At 42.4% G+C, this 23,536-nt stretch overlaps 1 protein-coding gene across 1 annotated transcript in view; it reads right to left on the reverse strand.

Moving 5' to 3' along the window:
- Positions 1-23,536, reverse strand: part of ST8SIA5 (ST8 alpha-N-acetyl-neuraminide alpha-2,8-sialyltransferase 5) — a 44,007-nt gene that overhangs the window by 15,150 nt on the left and 5,321 nt on the right. Inside the window, 1 exon segment of the mRNA XM_026865528.1 lies at positions 12,269-12,376. Within this exon segment, the coding sequence (XP_026721329.1) occupies positions 12,269-12,376 (108 nt within the window).

The raw sequence follows: 23,536 nt of genomic DNA on the forward strand, positions 1-23,536 counted from the left end.
CTGAGCTTTTCATTACGATTTACTCTTTTGGTATATTCAGAGTGTAAGGGAAGCGGGGATTTTCTTCTCAAAAAATTTGAGATGGTTTTGAGAATGAAAGGATTTGAATGCTCAGGCACAGAACAAATGACAGTGCTATTCTTAATTAAAATATAGACAAAAATATTTACTTTTTTGGTTAAATCCTCCACCTTAGCTATCAGACTGGGGTGAAGGGGAAACAGAACGGTAGCTACTCATGTTTAGGGGCCAGAGAAAGCCCAGCCTGTCCAGTAAATTCAGTGAGACTGTACTGAAACGACAAAAAAGATTTAGGGTATAAACCAAGCTCTGTATCAGTTTTATATACAGTAGTTATGAGCAAATATACAGTAGTTACGAGCATAATGAAGAAACATGAAGAGACGACTTGGAGGAATTGGTATTGCAACCAAGGGTAGAGCAAGTTATTTTGATGAATCCTTTAAAGTCGCAGAATTCATGAGGATTTAATTCCAAACTATCTTCTGAATTTTCAGTATGAATGAAAAACATCAGATTCCTGCAAGAGCTTTATTTAAAGCCTTATTGGAAATGTAATATTTTGGGTTTGTGACATTGCAAAATAGTATCAAAATTCATGTTTGACCTGAGTGGCTGTTCAGTTCTGAATATATAATCCTTAGGTAGGAAATCCTTGTTAGCTTCCTCAGTAGTTCATGTTTATAGTTGTGGGAATACAAGGGTGGGTTGGCAAGGTAGATTGTAATCACACTCAAGTGACTTGCAGCTGGGCTGTCAAAAAAGACATATATCTCACTAATTGTTGCTTGGCCTTGTGTGCTTGACTCCTAGAACATCTGCCTTGAGATAACACAGGCCTGGGGGAGGCTCAGGACCACCTTATCAAACATCTTTGAGATTCTTGCCCTGCTGTGAGAAAGATCAAAGCACAGTGTTAAAGTACGCCTGCAAAAATCCTGATATCTACAAGCGAAAGCAGCAGGACCGAGATTTTTCTTCACCTCTTTCTGGTTAGCAAGGACTGAGCTCCGCGGTGCCCGCATCCCTGCTTGCGTGCCTCTGCCTGGGTGCTGCTGCAGAGATCTCCCCGGACGTGAAGTAACGAGAATAATTAGCTTTTTACATGTCATCTGTAGTTTTGTGGTTGTTCCTGTGTGCTGCCCGTGCTGGCTTACACAACAGTTAACATAAAAATTTGCGGGGATCCAAAGTTTGATCTGTTCTGGAGAAGTGCTAGGAACTCACACCTCTCGGGGGAACTGTAAGAAGAGTGTCCAGAAAATAACATCTCCAGGTATCTCCAACAGGGCTTCCAAAGTCCAGAAGCATCTCAAAGCAAACAGCTTCTGAATTTTGCCTTGTAAGAACATCCAGAAATCAATCTAATAAAGTGGGGACAAGGGAAGCCCATAGAAGGGAGAAAGGGACTATAGCATGTGACTGGAAAAAGCCCAAGAGCCACCCAAAGCAATCTGCTGGGAACATTTCTATCCTGTGAAATCCTGCTTTAGGACATGTCTCCTTTACCTCTCCCTGAGGTTTTCACCACCTCAGCTCTGCCAAATCCCAAACTAATAATTTCTTTGATCCAGTGAGAGGCACAAACCTTGAGACTGAAAGGAAGAAGGCCATGCCTAGAAGATGGCAGGAGAATATCATAAATTCCTAATAAAGAATTAAACTGATTACTGTCAGAAAAAAAACAAAACAAAACAAAAAAAACCCAGTAGCTCAGCAATCTTTAAAAAATATGACTATTTGGAAATGTGTTTGCATAGTCTTCAAGGCAACAAATATATTTTTGTGAGTTTTGTAGAGGAAAATATGTATTTAAAGCACTCCATAATCAGTGACAAATGTAGGACAATACTTCCTCAGCCTCCAGAAGCAAGATAAAGTTCATGTAACATGAACCGTCACCTGTTCTCTCACCAAAAGGCTTAGGCTCTCTTTCCAACTCATTCACCTAACATTCAGCCTTTACTAAAGAGTAGCTGAAATCCATTGCATTGGCACATTTCCTGTATGCTTGGCTCGTTGAGCTGGAGCTGAGCAATTTGCGTATTTTGAGATCTGCTCCAACTGAAATTGGATTAAGAGCTCATCTGATTGCACCAGGACAAAGCCCTGTGTGGACATACTCCAGATAAATTTCCAAAATTAAACTGAAATTTCTCTCTGTGGAGCCAACACCATAGGACTTCTTCTTGCAGCCATGGAATTTTACAGGGGTGAAGGAGTCTCCTCTAGCTACCAGCCCGGACAAATTTTTGTCCTCCTGCAATGCTCATTTTTCTTACTGTATTTTGCAGTATCCATTCTTCACTTTGGCTCTTTGAGTAAGACAAGACTGGGACCCTGAATGTGCATGTTCTACACAATAGCTAGAGGCAGGTATACATCCCCACACAACACCCAACACATCACACACCACTCCTACCTCTTTGGCTGTAAGGGGGATAGCAATCACTACTAGCCTCATCCTTGCCTTTCACCTACACTGGATTTCAGTACCTTGTATGTGCCTCAGGACAGATAAGAATGTCAAAAATCTAGATTAACATGTATTTTTATCTTTCCTGCACACTTCTGGCTCTGCTGCTAAGTTACAGAACTGCAGCTCAGATGTCAAACAGCACATGCTATCATGTGGGAATGCTGCAGCAGGGGAAAGTTGGCTTCAGCTCGTGGCAGTGGAAAGGAAGATGTCATTTTATGAAACAGAGATGAAATTTCCTGAGTCCCAGAGATTCCCTTTGATCACTGACTGTTTACCCTATCCACAAACCAAAAATAGAAATGAAAAAGGATGTGTCACCAAAGAGGCAGCAGGGTAAGGAGAAAAGGATTAAGTACAAAATAAACCACTTCTGGATCTGAAAGGAAATGAATTCCACTTGTAGCAGAGTTATTCCATGAGCCTACAGCTTTGAAAAGCACAGGACTGTCCTGCAAGTCACTAACTCTCACAATAGCCTCAGCTTTTCCATCAGAGTCACTGGGAGTGGTGAATTCACCATCTGGCACCTCATGGAGGTGCAGAGGGAGGATCCATGAAGCAGGCTGGACGATGGGGATACCTGTGTGTGTCTCCCACCACAAAGGCAGGGGACACCAAAGCAGTGTCACTTCTGCACTGAGCAAGGAGAAGATGCTACTGGCCATGGAGTGAGCTTGACTGAAACCAAATCATCCTGTCTGAGCTGCTGCATAATCACCATCTGGGCTGTCATTCACAAGCCCCAAACCACATCTGAAGCACCCAGCCAGATGCTAAGCCTATTTAGTGTTAATGCTACTGATGCTGTAGCACTTAAGTTGCAAGCATTAATGATACAACAGCATTAAGAAATTTGTGAGAGAGTATCTAGTCAATAGACCAAATAGAAAAGATTTCTTCTCTTTCCCCCAAGAGTGTTCATGCTATTTATTTGCTTCACAACAACTCTCCTCCTGCTACAGACACCGAGGCAAATTAGCAGAGGCAGCTCCCTGGTGTACCAGCCAACTTCTTCCCGCAGAAGACTTTCACGCTGTACTTTCCCAGAATACAGCTTTTGCACAACACCGGGTTCTAGCACAAGGAACATGGGTTCCCTCAACCCCCGCAGATGTCCTTGAAACCCATCTCCTGCGCTTGGCAGGGTCTAGTCCTGCCAGGAGTGTTTGGAGACCAGCCCCTCGCACTCTCCCAGAGGAAGCATCAGTCTCACCCACTCCCTGGGCTCTGAGTGCGGCTTCTGCCTATTAACTCCCACTCTAGACCATGCAGTTCCCAGTGAACGAAGATACATTTGCCTGTCAGTTTAAACAGCACAAATGAAAACTGTCCTCCCCATCATCTTCCTCAGATTGATAGCCAGCTAAGAAGCAAGGCTGTAGCACAGTTTATTCTAATTTATGCTCTTGATTACTGACCTGAGCACACTACTCTTCTGCTACAGAAAAGAGCTGTGATTCAGCTTTACAAGAATGACAGTCATGTTTTATATCCATAAAACAGAATTGATATGTCACCACCAGAATGTCCTCCCCCTGTATTGCCTTTGCTTCCCCTGATGAAATCCAAATAACCTTTGTCCCTCAAAAGTCTACAGGAAAACCAGCACAAGAACTCATGATTCTTTACAATAGGGAACAAAACTACAACCGAATCACAGCAAAACATACAGCTGCACACAAGATTGTGTTTTCCCAGGGTACCAGGCACTACACATGGTTCACTGCTCTATGTCCATTCAGGCCAGTTGTATCTTTCAAATCTACATTTTTCCAGGATCAAATCCCACATCTGAACACCACACAAGCTGCAAGTGCTTAGAGAGGACTCTTTTTTATGGCCCCAGTACTGAATGCCCAGAAATGAGATGCTATTCACACGGCAATTTTCCATTTTTGACTGAGACTCTCTTCTTTTCTAAACTTCATGACTCCCATTGCAACCTCACTTGAGCTGAGCAGCTTACTGAGCTCGCTAGTGAGAGACAGATTTGGTTTTCCAGAACACCAGCTAACTCTTGGGTCTTTGATCATCTGCAGTTGGGCTGCTCCTGCTTTGATCAAAAGTAAGCTTCCCTTGATCATGCTACAGGAATTAGAAGGACTTGAGAGTTCAATCCCACCTTCAAGTGACACTTGGATTGAGGCACTGGTTTGTCTGATATATTGAATAAAGGTTTTAACATACAATTGAGCATAATTTTCAGGCAATTTTTAAACAAGACCATTTTCTCCTGAACCAGCCACCTTCTCATTTTGCTCGTTTCTGCAGTGCCGGCTCTGCACTGTTTGCAGTGAGGCTGCACCACTTATGCTTCAAGAGAGCAGAGTATCGCAGGAAGGATTCCACCTACCCTGCAGGAAAAACAAAGATCTTTCTAAAAATATACATTATCCAGCGACTAAGAAATGAGAATAAAGGAGCCAAGCCCTGCAGGCTTCTACTAAATACTTTTTAAGAGAACTGTCCAATTAGCAGTGCCTGCACTCATCAGCATGGGCAGAGCCACAGCTCACCTCAGGTCTAGATTCACCTTCCCTCCTCAGTAACCTTGCAAGTGTGCCAGAGCACACTCCCCAAAGCACGCAGGTACTCACGTTCATCTGGCAGGGCCATCATGGCATCTTCAGACCCTTGTAGCCAAAGTACTGCTGAGGTGGAACATACCATGGCTATAGGGGCTCTGAAAAACCCATCCAGAGCAGAGCAAGCTATGTGCTGACTTCATCAGAGCCCGTTGTGAGGCACCAAATACTGCTAGTCTTGGCTTCTACTGATATTTCTACGTGACAACATTAGAAAAGACAAGATTTGGTCAAAAGGTTTAAGGGCCTGACATCAATATAGTGATTTGTCTCTCTCAAAAAGTGCATCCTACAGCTTCACACAGCACATTCTCCTCAGATTACTTCGACCCTGTTTGGAAGTCATGATGCCCATTTGGCAGATAAATAGCTGATGTAAAGGCTGACTGCCAGGTAAATCCGTGGCAGGCAGGCATAGGGACCTTAGGCCCTGCTCTCATGGGCTCTGCCTAGACTACATGATTGCCACCAAGAACAAGAGCAACCTCTGATGTTGATGGAATCGTAATGACCTTTCACACTGCACCTTGCAAAAGAAAACACCTGTGGGCATACTAATACTAAATGAGATCCCCTTGCTCCGAGAATTGGCAAGTGAAGCAGAAATGTTTGACAGATTAATTTACACATCACTAGGGCAGTGGCACAAAAAAATCACATTGCTGCACATGTTGGTTCTGCTGTTTGAGATCCTGCGTTAACTTGTCCACACCAGGATGGTGCTTCAAAGACTGAACTGAGAGAGAAGGTGCTTTGGGCACAAAGGAAGAGGCTGGAGAAGCAATAGTCTTCTCTAATACGGGACAGTGAAACTATCTGACTACCTCCTCCTTGGGGACTACAAATATAAAATAAGATGGTTCACATTCCTCCCAGCTACCACCTACTGATGTCAGTATCACTAGAATTACCTGCTTTAAATCTTTTACCACCTTCATCTCTAATGATACTAAATTCAGTGGATATCTGATTACGAACTTTCAGTATGTGGCTGTAGCTAGGAACAAAATCATAGAATCACAGAATCACAGAGTGGTTTGGGTGGGAAGGGACCTTAAATCCCATCCAGTCCCACCCCCCCATCATGGACAGGGCCACCTTCCACCAGCCCAGGTTGCCCAAAGCCCCGTCCAACCTGGCCTTGAACCCTTCCAGGGAGGGGGCAGACACAGTTTCTCTGGGCAGCCTGTGCCAGGGCCTCACCCCCCTCACAGGGAACAATTTCTGCCCTAGGGCTCATCTAAATCTTCCCTCTTGCAGTTTAAACCCATTACCCCTCATCCTGCCCCTACCCCCTGATCCAGAGTCCCTCCCCGCTTTCCTGCAGCCCCTTTCAGCCCTGGGAGGCCGCTCTAAGCTCTCCCCGGAGCCTTCTCTTCTCCAGCTGAACCCCCCAACTCTCTCAGCCTGTCCTCACAGGGGGGCTCCAGCCCCCCCAGCATCTCCATGGCCTCCTCTGGCCCCGCTCCAGCAGGTCCGTGTCCTTCTGCTGTTGGTGCCCAGAGCTGGACCCAGCCCTGCAGGGGGGTCTCCCAGAGCGGAGCAGAGGGGGAGAATCCCCCCCTGGCCCTGTGCCCACCCTGCTCTGGGTGCAGCCCAGCACACGGGGCCTTTCTGGGCTGCCAGCACACGTTGCTGGCTCACAGGCAGTTTTCCACCCCCAACCCCCCAAGTCCTTCTCCTGGGGGCTGCTCTCCATCCCCTCCTCGCCCAGCCTGGATTTGTGCTGGGCATCGCCCTGACCCATGGGCAGGACCTTGCCCTTGGCCTTGCTGGACTTCACCTTTATAATGTGTCATTATAAAGTGTGTCATGTAAAAAAATGAAAATAAGCAAGAGAAAATGGTCATATAACTTTGTGTACATTATGTGATAATGGTTCTCCTGAATTACTGCATCTAGTTGTAGTATTTCAACTTTGAGGGTCTGAGACACTGTCAAGAGTTACAAAAGGACCTACAGAAATTATCTGGGTTCCAAAAAGTGTGAGAGGCATATGAAACAATCTAAACATATGGTAACTGAGTAGGGAGATACTGCACCAGGAAGCAATAACTAGTAGCAGGAAGCTTTTCAATATAGCACAGCAAGGAAAAATAGTATCCGATGCCTGGAAGCTAAAGATAGAAATGGCATCTTTAGCTCAAGGCTGATTTTCTTTCTAGAAGAACCAGAGTAATCAAACCAAAGTCAGGAACTGGAATTCTTTTACAGGGATGCATGCTTCCCAAGAGACACATGTAGCTGAGGTTAAAAGCTATTAACTCATGAATCTCCTGATCATCCAGCTAGAATATTTTGAAATGTTTGGCTAAATTTGTCTCCTTACAGTGTCACACGACTTTCTGGCTTTTGATAGTAGACAGCATCAGAAATGTCCATCCACCCAGGCAAGGACAGTTTCCCAAGACACCCTGCCTATCTTCCAAATTAAAGATTTTGACTTTAAAAAAAAAAAAAAGTGCTTCCATGAACCAGCCCTAAATCCATAAGTTTGATCTTTCACAAAAGAGGAGTGGGTTTTATATTTCTGTCGTGTAAAAGCAGTTCATTGATAGCTCCATGTACCTCCCAAGTAACCTTAGAAAAATAATCCAGCTGTCATATCTCAGAGGTGCTCCTTTTCTGTATTCCTTGTTTGACTTGGTCCCTTGACCTCACAGATAGTTTACACACCTGTGCAGTTAAGATGATATGTTTTGCATCATGGCTGTGAAAGCTCCTGGCAGACTGGCACTGACTGCTCACTGCCGTTCTGATTTTGATCTCCTGTCTTCATGTCTCAACACTCAGATCATTTAGGAGTGACTGGTTCTGCTGCCCCGTACCACATTAGCAGTGTGAATTAACCAAATATCCACTTCTGCCAATGACACATTGTTCCCTTCTCATCTGTGCACCTATTGGGGACCCAAGTCCCTCTGCAATTTCAGTCGAATATACCACCTAATACACTCTGCTGCACAGCTGTGGGTCTAACAGCAGGAGCTAAAGCAGAAACAGCCCTAAATGACATAGCAAAGTCCAGGCTACCGCCTGCAGTTTGTTCACCCACCTGGGATAAGCCCACCTTGCAGACCGTGCTCTGAACCACCACTACCCCCTGTGCTTCCTGGGTCTTCCCTCACACATACTTCATTCAGAGGTTTTCCCACAGCACAATGTGTCACTGTTAGAAGGATTTATTGAAGAGTGTATTGAATTCTAGTTTTAGGGACACTTTGGTGTTTCTTTTTTTTCACAGTCATTGCGTCAAAACGACACTGTCTCCTGATAAGTAGCAGTGGGGTATGCTGCAGGAAGTCCTATTTTACCAATGTAATTTCAGAACTCTCATATTTTTAATAAACTGCTGTTTGACTTGTTTTAATCAAGCCCATTCCCACCACTCTCAAGATGTTCTTATCCACATGACCACCCAGGGGGCATAACAAAACACATGTCAACACTTATAAATCAGTAGCATCTCTAAAACACATTTTAGTTTATCGTTGCAAGCAACTGGGGGGGGTGGGGGGGTGTTTGTGGTTCTTAAGATTTCGGTATCTTTGTTTGGGAAGTTCAGCGCTATGACTTAAGGAACATCCTCACCTGCTGTCCTGGCCAATGAGGTCTGATGGCTCAAGTCCTTTACACTCATTCTTGTAAAATGTGTATTTGATTAATCCAATTGATTCTACTGTCTATTTTGTATCAACTGAGGAAAAATCTCCAGACTTGTCATACTGGAGAATTCATTGTACAAATTGACAGACCCAAAAGTATAAAGCTCACATCTCCTCCCACCCATCAAAGATTTCTGTGGTCTCACCACCTAAGTCCTACACCGAGATGGACTGAAGGTGGCAGAGAACACCATAACCCAACCGATACGGCAGATAGATCAAATCTTTAAGGCAGATTCTTGGCAACAAAAAAATGCTTTAAGCATGAAGACTCACAATCCCAGTAAGTTGCAAAATATTAAAGGAGAACAGAGGAATCAGGATTCTAGGACGTAGTTGCACATATTAGTTCTCAGAACCAGCATCAGATAGAGAGCCCTCTACCTGGTTCCCCACAAGGATGTTGTAAGATTTATAATACGTAGCACAAGATAAAAAGCAAAAGGTAGAAATCTGAGCAATGGCTGATACGTAAGAACCAAAAATAAGCCAGTATTCGACAGTTGGTTGACAAAGCATCTGTGTGGGTGTTTCAAAGAGCCTGCAGCCCATCTTGTCCTCCTTTGGTTGAAAGCACACATCCCTATGGCTTTGGGGAGTTGTTGAGTGTTTCAACTTTACTCCTTCCAAATATTCACAACTTCTTTGCTACCTAGAAGACCTGCAACAGTGCAATATGCATCAAAATGAATCTTTTGGTGCCACACAAAAGCCCCAGCAAATAGAGATCTCTGTCAGGCATCTACTCACAGCAATATTAGATGCCACAAGCATGACCACATTCTCAGTTGTATCATATACTGAGCTGAGCTCATATTAACTCTGATCTCCATGGAATGGTTCTATACACTCTGAAGAAGTGTCTTATGCACTGGGATGAAAAGTCTTGGTTAGTTTGGTTGCTCTGGCACAGTGGAGCTTTCTGCAATCAGAATAGGGCTCATTCTTCGAAACTGTGCAACGAACTCCCCATGACAGTAGAAAAACATACCAATTGCAAGCCACACTTCAACTTAATACGTTAGTTAAAATCTGAAAAAAATCTGTTGAAATTAGATAACATGACATTCTTCGTCTCTGTCCTACTTAATAATTTTTATTCAACATTTTACTCTCACTGTTCATTGGTTTTGATATGGCCACTACTCTCATGAAGGATGGCTGTGTTGCAATTCTAACGCGCTTACTCTCTCAGGGTGCCTTTGCTTTGAAAGTCCTTCATTCCATCACTCCTGCAGAATGAGTTGTCATGTATTATATGTATCTATACCATGTATTAAGTTACATAATGAAAAGGTAAAGAGTAGTTATAGAATATACATGGGTTGATACCATATATGTATGAATAAACATGTGTCTATATACATATATAAATGATGTAAGCTAATGAAAAGTCTATTAATATCTATTTTAGTTAATATCTTTAAACACCAAACCTTTTACAAGGAGGTGATAACACATAATAAACTGCAGAGCCATGTAGTGAAAGGTATTTACTGTGCATATGCTGACATATAATTAATTTTGTGCACTTCAGACATCTCTCTGGAGACCTGTAAATACATACAAGTAAAATCAGGCTGGTAAAATGTAGTCTGCAAGTTTTCCATTTGGTAGAAAGAATTATTCATTAGAGGAAGGCTTGTTTTCAGTTTATATCAACAGCCTGAAGTTGGGTGTCAGATTAAGACTCTCAGGAGATGTCTAGCGATAACACAGTAAGAAAGGTGATCAAAGGTAAATAGTAAACAATTTATGACATAGCTCTGCAGTTATTCACCACACAGTCTCACCTCCACATTTATACATTTCTATTTTGCTATATTCTCAGCTTTCGGACAGTAGACAAATGGATAAACAATATCTATAATACACTTATGTGCCACATATGTTGCAGCTAGACTTATCCCTAACTCAAAATCCTCATCTTTCATCTCCACAGCCATTAACACAACACAGACTTCGAAATTTGCATATTTTATTGATATTATAACCTTCGAAATTTATACCTAACTTGTGCAGTTTGCGCCCCTTTGTATAAAAAACACATCCTGAACCTCTTTGCCCCTGAAGAGGCTACAGAGATTGAGAATAGTACTGTCATTCGGTGCCTCACAACTCGCATGTATTTTGCAGTCAGGGGTTTTGGTTCCTGTCCTGCAACCAGTGATGGTTCAACTGTCTCTGTCAAGGATGCCCAGAGGGGGAAATCTATATTTATTAATTTTTTCATGTCTTCAGGAAGTCTTTGTGCCATATTCAGTTCTTTTATATGCCAAGTGCCTAAAGTGAAGACTTTGCACATACAGACTATAGATGCATACACAAAAAAAGCAACACAAGTAGATACAGATACACACACACATACACACATATGTACATTCTTCCCTTGCTCTGAGTGAAAAACTGCAGTTTAAGTTCGTTCTTTTTATTAACCACTTAAACCAGCCAAGTGGCAGGTAGCACTCATACAGAATCACACTACAGCAAAGACTCTTACTGGGAACTGCAGCACTGCTGTGTTTCAGTGGGACTGGATGGTCTGGGGCAGCTCAGACTCCATTCTGCTTGCCTTTGAAATGATATCAGCTCCACAGTTGCAGAGGTGTATGGTTAACAAAATGATGATATTTTAAATAAAATACTTAGTTTATCCAGAGAGAGTTTTATTTATATATAGGTATTAAATGTAAGCTTCTTATAATTTTTTTTTTAACTTACAGTCTTTCTAAGATTTCTCTGCTACTTACTGAACTTGATACTATACGTGACTCAGGATTTTTAACCTCTACAACAGAGGTTCCAGGAAGATACCCAAATATTTGCCCTATGTCTGTATCTGGATTTATGCAGATGGCTTGCAATAGCTGTGGAGGTCTTTAGGCACAACTGCAGCTGGTTTCCTGACTATGCATGTGGCTCTTCATGTCCCTTCAGATGCGTGCCAGTCAAAAGGATCCCACTACAAATTCGTAAGTAAAAGTGCAACAGCACGTCAGTGCTTCTCATATATTAAAATGAGTGTAAATAAAGGAAATAGTCCAGTCTTATCTTGACAGAACACTTTTCCCCTGCCAGGCCGTAGAAAGATTCTTGTTTAAGCTATGTTTTCTTAGAATACATATTCTATTATAAAGTAAGCCTCGGGCCAGATTCTCCAGCGTGCTCTGTGTGCATCAACACTGTTATGCTGGGACATGCTCCGCCCGAGTCCCACTCTCCCACACTGCCACATATTGACACATAGCATTGGTGGGGGAATGGAAACTGGAGAAACCAGGACACAGAAGTCACCCTCCTGAGTACTGCAGGGATGCTTACGGCATATATCAAAATGGCCCCAAGGCCTTCAAGGGGGAGAACAGCACAGCACTTGAGTATCCCTGGCGTCTTCTGTGCCACGGGGAGCAGCCAAAGCAAACTGCAAGCCTCATTTTTCATACAGCCTGTGTTCACATCTGTGGTTCATATAAAAAGAGAGATATCTCTGTAGTCATTCCCTCGGGTGTTGGTACCTGGTGCCTGTGTCACTGCCACTCTTCACCGCTCCGTCATCCGTGAAATTAAAGGTGCCGGTCCAATTTGCCAATTCCTCTCCATTCTGCCAGCTAAACTGCAGTCCTCTAGCAAAAAAATGAGGCAGTTGATATTTGATATCATTTATTAGGTTAAGTCTATCAGCATGAGTTCTCATCCTTTTTCTTAACGCAGAAATGTGATTATGACACATTCACCAAAAACAATAAAAGGATACCAAGAACCACATGACATCTTACTAATAGAAACAATTAATTTCAGTTCCCATAGACTCTACAAGTCCTTGGCTGAAAGCAAGACCACTCTCCCCAACCAGATTGGAAGGCCAGTAATCACCTGTGCTCATAAACAACATACGTATGTGTGGAGTGGAGCAAGATGGAAATTTCATTCCCAGAGACGCAAGTGCAAAAAGCTGGAGACTTTTGTGGAAAACTGCAGGGCCAAAGAAGTAAACCCTCCAAACTTCAATTTCACATCTACAGTAGTTGTTAAATGTGGTGGGCACTGGGTCCTTCCTCTGATTTGTTGGCCACGCTAGCAAAGGATTTGTCATTTGATGACTTGTCTAAGTCACACTATATTGCTTCTTTTCCCTGCTTGGGAAGATTTTTTTTTTTTAAGCCAATGTGTATGACAATCGTCATTTTTTCCAAACTTTCACAAATTATTTCCAAGACTCATGATGCCTGCAGTCTTTTGGAAAGTCCACCTAAACTTGCGTAGAAATCTCACATGTTATTTAAAAAATCTGCGTCTGAAGAAACATTTGACAACACAAGTCAATCCTTTCCCTTAGCTCAAAAGTCAACGAAAAAGAATCTTGCAGATTGTTATTTTTAATCTTCTCCATTTTAACCCGATTTCATGATTTCAGAAGCCTGGCAGCTGACTTGTGAACATTTGGTGCTGCCAATACTGAAAGTTCACTTCCCAGTTGGGCTGTGCAGGGACAGCCAGGAAACAATCTGCCAGCCTGCTTTGCCCGAAAGAAAGGGCATCCAGGACCCCGCTAGTTTTCTTGGTCAACAGGCTTATTACAAGGACTGGAGAATCTCTCAGACCACATCCACCTTCCAGCCTAACTGGCAGCAGTTATCAGCATGTGTAATTAAGAAGAAACAGCACAGGGCCCTAAAATAAGGCCTCTTTGCTTCCTGCAGTAGAAAAGGGGAGTAGCTTTAAACATCTCCAAAAAAATATAGCAAGAGTTTATTTGTTCTGTTTTGTGGAAATGTGTGCACATAACTTTTTGTTGTCATAGCTGTTTTAAGACAAACTTGCCTAATTTTAAGTATCTGCAGTGTGGGCATTTCCACATGAGCTAATGGTCTTGTTTCTTAAAAATCAGTAGAGATTGGCTCCGCACAGCTAGTTTAGGGAAAGAGTCACCCAGTCAAAGGCTGGCCTTCACCCTAGGGTGAACCCATCCACCCCCCAGACTCTCTCTCCACCAGCAGTACAGGGAGCACAGGGTTGCCTGTAGTGTGGGTGTGCATGACAGAAGAATCCCACCATGCAAGTGAAGTGCAGTGCATGCCACCACGAATGTTTTTTCTGACCTAACCCAAAATATTTTGAAATAATTTAAGAAGTTTATTCTTGTATGCTTTATGTCTTTTGCATTTTTGGTTTTTTGTTCGGCTGTTTGTTTTACTGAAAACAGACTTCTTTTGGTAAAAGCATTTTGGAGGAGAAGGAATTGTGAAGAAGGTAGGGAGTCATGTCAAAACCCTGAACTGAAGAAAGAGCTAGACTTCTGAACTGCCCCCTCCCTTCCCAGGCTGCCTCCCACCACAAAAGGTGGGAGAAAAGCACTATGAAAACATTGAAAAAGCTTCCTCTGAATCTTTCACATGCATTTTCATTTCTTGCATGCTCTCCAGTGGTCAGATTTTGTATTTTCCAATAAGAACTTCTTAAGTATAAAAATTATAACATTTCAAATTCAGAAGCCAATTTTTTTTTTGCTCATACGAGACTCATTCTGATTACTTCTTAGTTACATAAATAGATGCAATTCTCCTATTTTCCAAAAGATCAAAACAAGTGGAAGAGACTATGCCGAACACCATAAGCAAAATGAGATGATACCACATACTTGTATCTTACATTCAGCTTGGAGAGAGATACTTTGGTGAACAATTTGGAGAATCCCATCACAGGGTTTATGCTATAATGGTTATAGGGTTATGCTATAATGGCTATAGGGTAATGCAGTGTTAGGGCTTGTCAGGAAGTTCCATACCTTGTTCACTGCTCTGACAGCTATTAAATAGTTTTTAATCAGCTGAGGCTGCCCAAGAAAACATGAGAAAATTCTCACTTTTACTAAGACACCTTCACTTTTAGGCTTCTTGAAATAAACACTTGTGCTTCTCTCCCATGTTTCACAGTCTAACACATTTTTTTGCCACACTGTAACTGGTATGGAAACATGTTTCTTTTGAATGTGTATGTCTTTGTAAAATCTAAATATATGGCCTTAAAAATATCTGTTAATTGCTAAGGGCAGCACTGAATGATACACGGGGAGAAAGAGAAGTGTGGGAAAAACAATTTGGAATTGTACTTTTTAATTGGATTTAAATTAGATATTTTGGGCTTGGACTTTCACTTGCAAAATAAAGAGCATTAATCTAGAAAAATAGCTGGTGTTTGTGTGCCCTTCAGAGGTGAACTCTCCGAAAGCATAGTCAATATTCAGGCAGATTAAATGAAGAATTAAAACATTCAGCAAAGTCCTTTCCCTTTCTACGTCTTCACTCCACGTGTAACAGCTGGAAGGAAAACTAAGTAAATGCTCAAAGGTGGAGGGAGGTGAATCTGTCCATAAGGCAAAAGAAATTATAAAACCACTCTTTAATACCCTCCTCTCACCAGGCCTTTTTTGGGAACAGTGTGTACTGCAGCTGAGCCACCAAGTTTAAAGGAGGACATGCACATTTTGGGTAAGATCCAAGAGGAGATCAGGAAGACTAACACTGAGGAATGGTAGATATGTCTTATGATGAACAGCTTAAAATACTTAGCTTTGAAATGGCAGAATGGGAGATCTAATTGAGGTACAAAAATATCTAACGAGGGCAAGCAAGGGTCTGGGTATGGTACTTCTACATGGTGAGGACAAAGTACAAAGTTGTGAGCTTAGCTTAGGGTCAGGAGAAAGCTAAGTGTCTGACCCTGAACCAGAGAGGAAAAGGGCATCACGCAGTGCTCTTCTTCCAACAGGCACTCCAGAGGTTAAGAACACAGACTTATATACACACACAAAACACAACACTATTGAAGAAACATTGCACAGCTTATAGGACTGTCTCACTGTGGGTCTGCAAGACCGAGACCAAGCTGCTGCTCTGCGTTTTCCGGAGTGATGGTACAGTAAACCTTCCCAGTAGGAACAACTCCCATAAATCATGGCTTGTAGTATAAGGACTGAGTAGGAAGGATGAGACATGTAAAAACACTGGCCTGAATTAATTCTGTTCCTAACAAGATTACTGAGAGTTTTACCATTTAGTTCAATCAGGCTTAAGTTGGGAGATTTCAATTTTAGAAGTATAAAATATTCTAATCCTCTCAGTTCTGAGGGGTTATAAAAGCTGTCTGGCCAAATCTGCAAACAGCCTGAGAAAATAGAAAAGAGACTTGAACTGCTCCATCAGTATATTTCTTTGGTGTATTACTATAGTTAAACTCTACCATGTTCACCCTCAGCACTAATTATATTTAAACAGGTAAACAAAGAATTAAGCTTCTCTTCTTCCTTTCTTTTATTTTCATCTGGGCTGGAAAAGCCCTTGAAGCTCCTCCAGCCCAACTGAACCTCCCCCTGACCGTTCCCAACTCCCCCAGATCCCTCAGCACTGGCTCAGCCCGACTCTTCAACCCCTCCAGGGATCCCGGGGACTCCCCCCCTGCCCTGGGCAGCCCATTCCAACACCTAATTCCATCAATCAGAATAGCAGTAGAAAAGCACATGCAGGATATTAACACAGAAAAGGAAGAGAAAAGGAAGCAGAACAAAAGAGTGTAAGCAATGATTAAACACAGGGAAGGAAAGCAGAGGAAATGACTTGGACATAGATGTCTCCTATGTAAATGAGATAGTTCCTGTCAAAAAAAAAAAAAAAAAAAGGAAAGAAAAGCTAATTTTGAGTCTGGGATCATTACCAATGATTACCAATGGTGGAACTTTGCCATTTGCTCAATTTGCCCTAATGTTATTTCCTTCTAAAATTAGTACATTTCTCCAACACAACTAGTTCATCAATGCTAACTGATGACAAGGGAAGACTTTATAAAAGATGATAAACCAGAAACACTCATAGTGCAGAGATGCTATGTTTTACCCATTCACTGTCAGCAAATCAAGGTTTATGGACATCATTAATCACAGGACTTATCCCTAACAAGTAAGAGTACGAGCAATATTGTGCCCTGCATTAGAGAAACTCCATTACGTTGGATGTGTTAGCAATAAAGACCTTGAGTTTCAGGCGAATGTCAAAGCAATATTTTGATCCTAATTGGTAACTGTAAATGTTGAACCAGTGTGTGGTCAAATAAACACTGGCGTAATGTAAGAAGGGGGTGTGTGTGTGCGCGTGGGTGTGTGTGTGGGTGTGAAAAACCAGAAAATTAAAAAGGCAACTAATTCTGAAGGGCTTGTCAAGATCAGCTGTCAAGAAGCAGCAGTAAGCAAAGTAAAAAGCCTGTTGCTGCAATTCAAACAACTCTTGCACAAGCGGGAGGTTTTAATAACAGAGGATGTCTAACAATTATGAGCTTTTTGAACTATAAGGCAAGAATGAACAAGTGGATAGACTGCAGCAAGAAGCTTTGTATCCATGCTGCCCTCACACCGAGATCCCACCTCAGGGGTGTCTCACTGCCTTTCTAAGGCATGAAGGCAAGGTGAAAATTCACCTCAGACAAGAAGTCAAGGCTTTTAAAAGGGATTATTCTACAGCTAATAAATGGAGAAGACCCAAAAGACTTCAAGCACATCAGTCCTGTCTGAGCTTTAACCCAAAAGCAGGCCATGATCATGTATGCAGCAGAATTTATTCAGGAGAGACCCACATGCTTTCAAGGCATAAATGCAGTTTGGTGCAAGTGGCTAACACAGTCATCAGCACCTGTGAGCAACAGGGATGGAGTGGCAACAGGAGCATCACGCAGGTGCTGTGAGGAGAGGGCACAGAAGACCCCCTGCCACTCCAGTGACAACCCATTCCTCCAAAACCACCAGCTCATCTCATTTAATCCCAGCCAGCAGGCTATTTCCACTCATCCTTCAAGGTGACACCTACCATTACCCCCATCCTGCATCTACCAGAGGCAAACTAAACCCAAGAGCAAGCAAAACCAAAGAGAAACCAATGTCATTTTATATTGGTGAAGTTAAGCCAAAATCTGACTCAGCTTGCTAGCCCATCACAGATGGTCAGGCAAGGGGAAGCAGAAGAGTCTACAGACTCCTTCTTTGAAGGGGTGAAAGGAAGATACAAATGTCCCTGAGAGCAAGGAAAATTACTTCATTTTCTGTCTGAGCTCCCTCTCTTATTTGTCCATTTTTCCTACTCTTTCTTTCTAGCAGTTCTCATATCCCTTCTCTTATATGCCTTCTCCCTAGCAAAGAGGCCATTAGGAGGTGACAGCAAGCCCAGATTTTGTGACTCTGGCTCCTGTTCAAGTTATAAGCTAATAGTATATGCATTAATTCCATATACCTCACTAATAATTTTATAATCATATTTCTACAGGCCTGGCCATGGTGCTGCACTACACTGTTACATACTATCCAAACACAGAAGCCATATACAGTCCCTGCCCTGACAGACAACCCAGGCCTTGTATAGCCTTCCTAAAGTCAGTGGAAAATCACTTACTTTCACTGTGACTCAGTTTCCCCATTTCGTAAGAGGAGGAAATGAAGACTTAGTGTTAAATGATCCTGTTACTCCCTTTGAAAATGTAAAGTGATGCCCGTAGCCTACTAACTGGGATGTCACAGAGATACTGGAAAGTCAGATGGTTAATCTTGTTGGAGATCCAGTTCGTTCTTTCTGCAAAATAAGGAAGCTATGACTCACTGTGTCCACAGGGTGTCTGGAAAATAAAACGAAAACAGTGGTATGCATGAATGACCTGCAGATGAGAGTGATTGAAAACACTCTGTAATATGGATCAGAGAATAAGAGGAGGCCGGGTAAGAAAAGGGAGTATCAGGAGTCTCCAGTGTGACAGACTGCTGCACAAGTGAAGACAAGCATAGCAGCCAACAGAGATAACAATAAGAGAAGTTTTGGCAAAAAACAAGGATTTGGGTTTTTTTCACACAGGCCAGAAACAGCAAGTTTATTTAGACTGTACTTGAAAGACACTGGAGGGGCTCAAAAGGAGTAAAGCATCCACTAGGTCACAATGAGATGCCGAGATCAAACCCAGCCCAGAAGTGTCAAAGCAGACTAGCCTCTGCGCCCAGAAACTCTCCTTTCCTGACAAAAGGGGCAGGCTCAGTCCCTGAAGACAATGAAGGTAGTTGACAAAAGAAAGGCAAATGATTACTTGAATAGTTTAATATCATTTCAACCCATTTTGAAATTAATATTCAAGGCACAGCAATCTAGAAAAACACAGCAGAGATGAAAGAAAGAAACATAAATCTGCCTGTAGCAGTCCAGGTCCAATTCACCTGTGCTATAATTCCAGAAAAATGCCACGTGTGTGTTGCCCTCTTTCAGCGAGGAATCCATGGGCATAACCCTACCACGCACAGCACAAAGAAATAAAGCATTTCTGAGGCCAACACATGTACTTGAGGGGGATGATCCCCTTCTTATGTGAGTCCATAATAAAACTCACATTTACATTCAGTCGAAGCAGAGTTGAATTTGACCAGTCCAGTTCAGAAAAATACTTATTTCTCCAGTAAAATTAGCAAAATGCAAGTTTTAGTCTGGATGCATACACATACATACTTCTGCTCACTGCATTAGCAGACTAATCTTTTTCTCAGTGACCTACAGCTTTGTGAGTTGACTGACAGTGTGTAATTGCTGAGCTGATTGCCTGCTATGTTATTGGGAGAAGACCAGTAGAAAAAGTTTTGAAAATGTATGAAAATATGTGGGAGAGCAGGAATGGTATATTCACAGCAAAAGGAAGAAATGAAATAATATGGGTCCCATGAAAAGCAAAATATGGAGGGAGGAGGTGGGAAATGGGCACGTCTGGTTACAACCACACACTTGGCCATGCAGTTTTACATCAGGGACAAGCTTGGCTCTACATGTTAGAGGGAAATGGTAGTAATAAAGTGGTGGAGGAGTATATTTTGACTAGCACAATAAGAAAAATTGGAAACACAGGTGGGAAGCTTCTGGGTTATAACCACTATTACACAGAAAAAGATTTTGTTTCATGTAAGCACATTTCACATTCGAGTTAAACCTTGCATCAGCTATTCACATGTAATATCTGAAAAACCTATCTAAAGTCACTTCCCAAGAAAGGTAAAATAGACTCAACACCACCATTCAACTAGTCTGCTTAAACAGGATGAAGGACATCAAGGACATTGAAGGATACCTTTCAAAAACAATACAATCCTTCCTTTTCTCACCTGTGGCTGGAAGATAAATATTCAAGGAGTAATAGATAATCTGTACCAATTCTATCTTTAATAATTATTCATAATTAAAATATTTGTAACAATTAGGAGCAACACAAATCCATAACAGAATGAACTGACAGCAAGGCAGGTTATTTTCTTTTTGAGGAAAAAGACCAATCAAGCATGGAGATTCACAGGGAATACCAAATATTTCAAGATAACAGCATATTCTGACATTTGACACAGTAGCTCACTGTAAAGGTTCTTGATGCAGCATGGGTACCACAAGCAATCGCGCCACGGCATTAGAGATCTGACTGAGATAATTGCTTTGCATCTTATGCTTCCAAAACTAATATATTTAGCAGCAGGTCAAGTGTCCCTATACTGCACTATATTCTTCAGTGCAAACCATAACCACAGAGCCCCATTTGTACCGAGGACTCATGTTGAAGATGATGAACAAAATGCTATTTAGAGCCACAGGAGTAGGCAGTGTTCCCCCTCTCCATGCACAGCAGTGGACGGCACATCTCCTCCTACCATTTGTGCAAGACCTCCAAACTGCTGACTGCCCAAGATTTTCAGCTAGAACTGTGAAAAGCCTGTCTTTGGCTGTATTTGTTCTAATGGGAAGTCCTATGAAGCTACCAGTGACAGAGATTGCTTTTAAGGTTTTCATCATGAGAACTAAAGCATAACACTAACCAAATAAAGAGGACGTGGAAGGACAGTGGCTATCTGCAGGGCTGATGAAAAAGCAAAATGGATGCAAGCAACAGAGGGCAAGAATGCCTCAAAGAAATGAAAGGTTAAGTCCATAATTTGCCTGCGGGAGGCATGGACTGCTGAGCAATGAATACACTTGAAGTAAAAAATGTGAAATGAAATGAAAAAGCAATCAAGGGTAAGAATGAGGCACAGCAAAAGTAAGAAAACACAAAGCTTTGCACAAAGATTACATCCAAATGAAATCCAGTAAATGTAAGAATGATCAGAAAACTCCAATCAGGTAAAAAATAAAAGACAAAATTACCAGGAGGTCTATAACGCTGGCCACAGAGGTCAGTAGTCAGGGATGTGACCATCACAGCTGGGGCTGTGGGGGGCACATGTGTAGCACAACACAAAACATGAAGACTGGGTTCTGGGTTTGGTTTTTACACATGTAGGTAAAACTAAACTTCGTACCTGTGCCCATACACAGAGAGGGCAAGCAGCTAATTTTATCAAAACGACATAAACCAAATTGATGGCAGGCTGTTACAGAAAGGGTTTTGAAATGGGATTTAAACTACTGTGGATGAAAGGGCTTTGATTCTCAGGTGTTGAATGCTGGGCATGGGCAAAACTCAACCATTACTCTGTCATACAGCGGGTCTGCGTAAAGTGCAAAAAGTGGAGTTATCCTAGATATTCAGCCAAATATTCAAAAAGAGCTGTTTGAATGGACAGAATATCTCCACACAACAAAGTCAGACTGAAGCAAGCTGCTACTGGTTATTATGGGAATTAGAATTAGGATTTGTCTCTGTGTTAATCAGTGAGCATAATGGCCACCTTTTGGCTGGTAAACGGGACAACTATAATTCACTACTCCAGGGCAAGAAGCTTCTGCAGAGCTCCTACAGCCCAACACGATTCAAACCCTAGGCAAACCAACACTCCTGGGCAGGGTGGGCTTGCGGGAAGTGGTTTAGGGACTGTCAGGTGGCCACAGCCATAGTGAAAGGCGTAAGTACCTGTAGTGACTCACATCCTCCGTGGTTTGAGCTCAGGGAGGACCACGGTGTTAACACACCAGGGAACAACACACTCGTGATATTGAAATTTGCACATGTAAAATACTGAATAACTGACTTTCATTACCTTAACTTACTGTCATCTGGGGAATGGAGGAGGACTGGCAATTCACAGATCAGATCAGCACGTGGTTTTGCCATCTGAACTGCAGAGGTGCAACTCAACAATGGCTAGAAATCAAGCAAGTCTAGAGGGAGCAGGGATTCAAACCCTGCCTGTGTTTTGCATCAGAGCTATAGAGATCACTGCCAGGGAGCACAAAAGGAAACAACATACCCTCATGCTCTTGTACTAAAACTTCAGCCACTTGATGTTTTTCTTTAAAGGCAAATTAAAGTTGCAGATCAGAAAAAATCTCCAAGTAGCAGAAGGTAAGATTTTGGCTTCGGGACACTTTTCACAATAAAAGCCTCTGTTGAAGACTGTGATAGAGCTGCAAATGTTTGTAAATTCTTGCAGTGCTTTAATTCATATGCCATGTACTTGTGAACTGTCTCCTTTTATTTGATGTGGGGAGACAGGACCATCACATAAAGCAACCAACAGCAGCAATGAGAAAGGGAATGGGATGACCAGCAGGGGATGACTGCAGGCAGCTGAGTTAACAGCTCCCCGGTTGTTTTGCCCCCTCTATCCCATTGACATCTCTGCCCTGAGCTCTTCCCCAGCACAGGCTCCAGTGTTCCTCTGACCTCTCAGGGAGCTGATTCAGCTCCTTGTCTTTGCAAGGTCACTTAGGCATGATGGGGATGCCAGCATCCCAGTCCCCATCCCCTTGAAATGCTCTTGGGAATAGCCTGTAGCAAGAACAGCATAGCTGGAGTCTCAGCTTCTCCTGATACGCTAGACTAGATCCAGTCACCTTAAGGTAAAGGCCATATCCCATACATACACATACTGATATACATAGCTTCAAGATTTTGCTGTCTCCTGAAGTTTCCAGTTTTCCTCTCTGAAGAAAACCAAGACCCACTTTGCAGCCCTGTCAGGGATGCAGAGAGGTGACTCATGGGTCTCATGTAATTTTGCCAGGATAATACTTCACTCTGGTTAGAGGTGGAGGGGGCACAGAGCTGTGTGTTAGCGGGATGATTCACTAGGTGACCTTCAGTTTATGTCTCCTGGGAAAAATATTTAAATGGAAAGAGACTTTAAACACTGGAATAGATGGTCTTACATTACGGTTAACATCTTCACAAGGTGTTATGAATAGGCCAGAGGAGCACGTGCCAGGTATGGGGCAGAAGTTCTCAACTGACATGAGATGGCTGCAGTTCCTCAAGAGCCCAGTTCAGGACAAAATACAACTCAGGTCACATGCAGCCTCTGTGTCCACATTACAACAACTGCTGTTGCTGGTATAAGTAAGATCTGATCTTGTTTTATAGCACAGTACAGACTAAATGATCTCTCAAGCTGTAGTCCAGGTTTATTTTCTGTGAGTTCATTCCTTATTTGCCCATGCTGTGCAACAAATTCTCATAAGCTACATTTCTTATGCAGGTAAGGAAAGGGGAAAAGATGCCTGGGTATTGATCTTCAACTGTTGAATAACAGCTGCTTCAGAAATACAAAAATGGTGGTATAACCTCAAGTTATGAGAGTCTGATATTAATTATAGGGTACACACACATAGGAGTGATGTTTTTTTCTCATTTGAAAGACGTAAATCTTTCAAATAATGCACGCTGCCTGCAGGGGAAGGTTTGCTGTTTCTTGCTGCGTGATTCTTTGAGTTATTGTATGTGCACCCTCCAACAGAACCCCGGGGTAATCTTTTTTTAAAGTCTTCAATAGCTTTGAAAATGTGTTCTCCTCACTT

Source organism: Athene cunicularia (assembly GCF_003259725.1).
Source record: "Athene cunicularia isolate RWA chromosome Z unlocalized genomic scaffold, athCun1 chrZ_part1, whole genome shotgun sequence".
Lineage (NCBI taxonomy): Eukaryota > Metazoa > Chordata > Aves > Strigiformes > Strigidae > Athene > Athene cunicularia.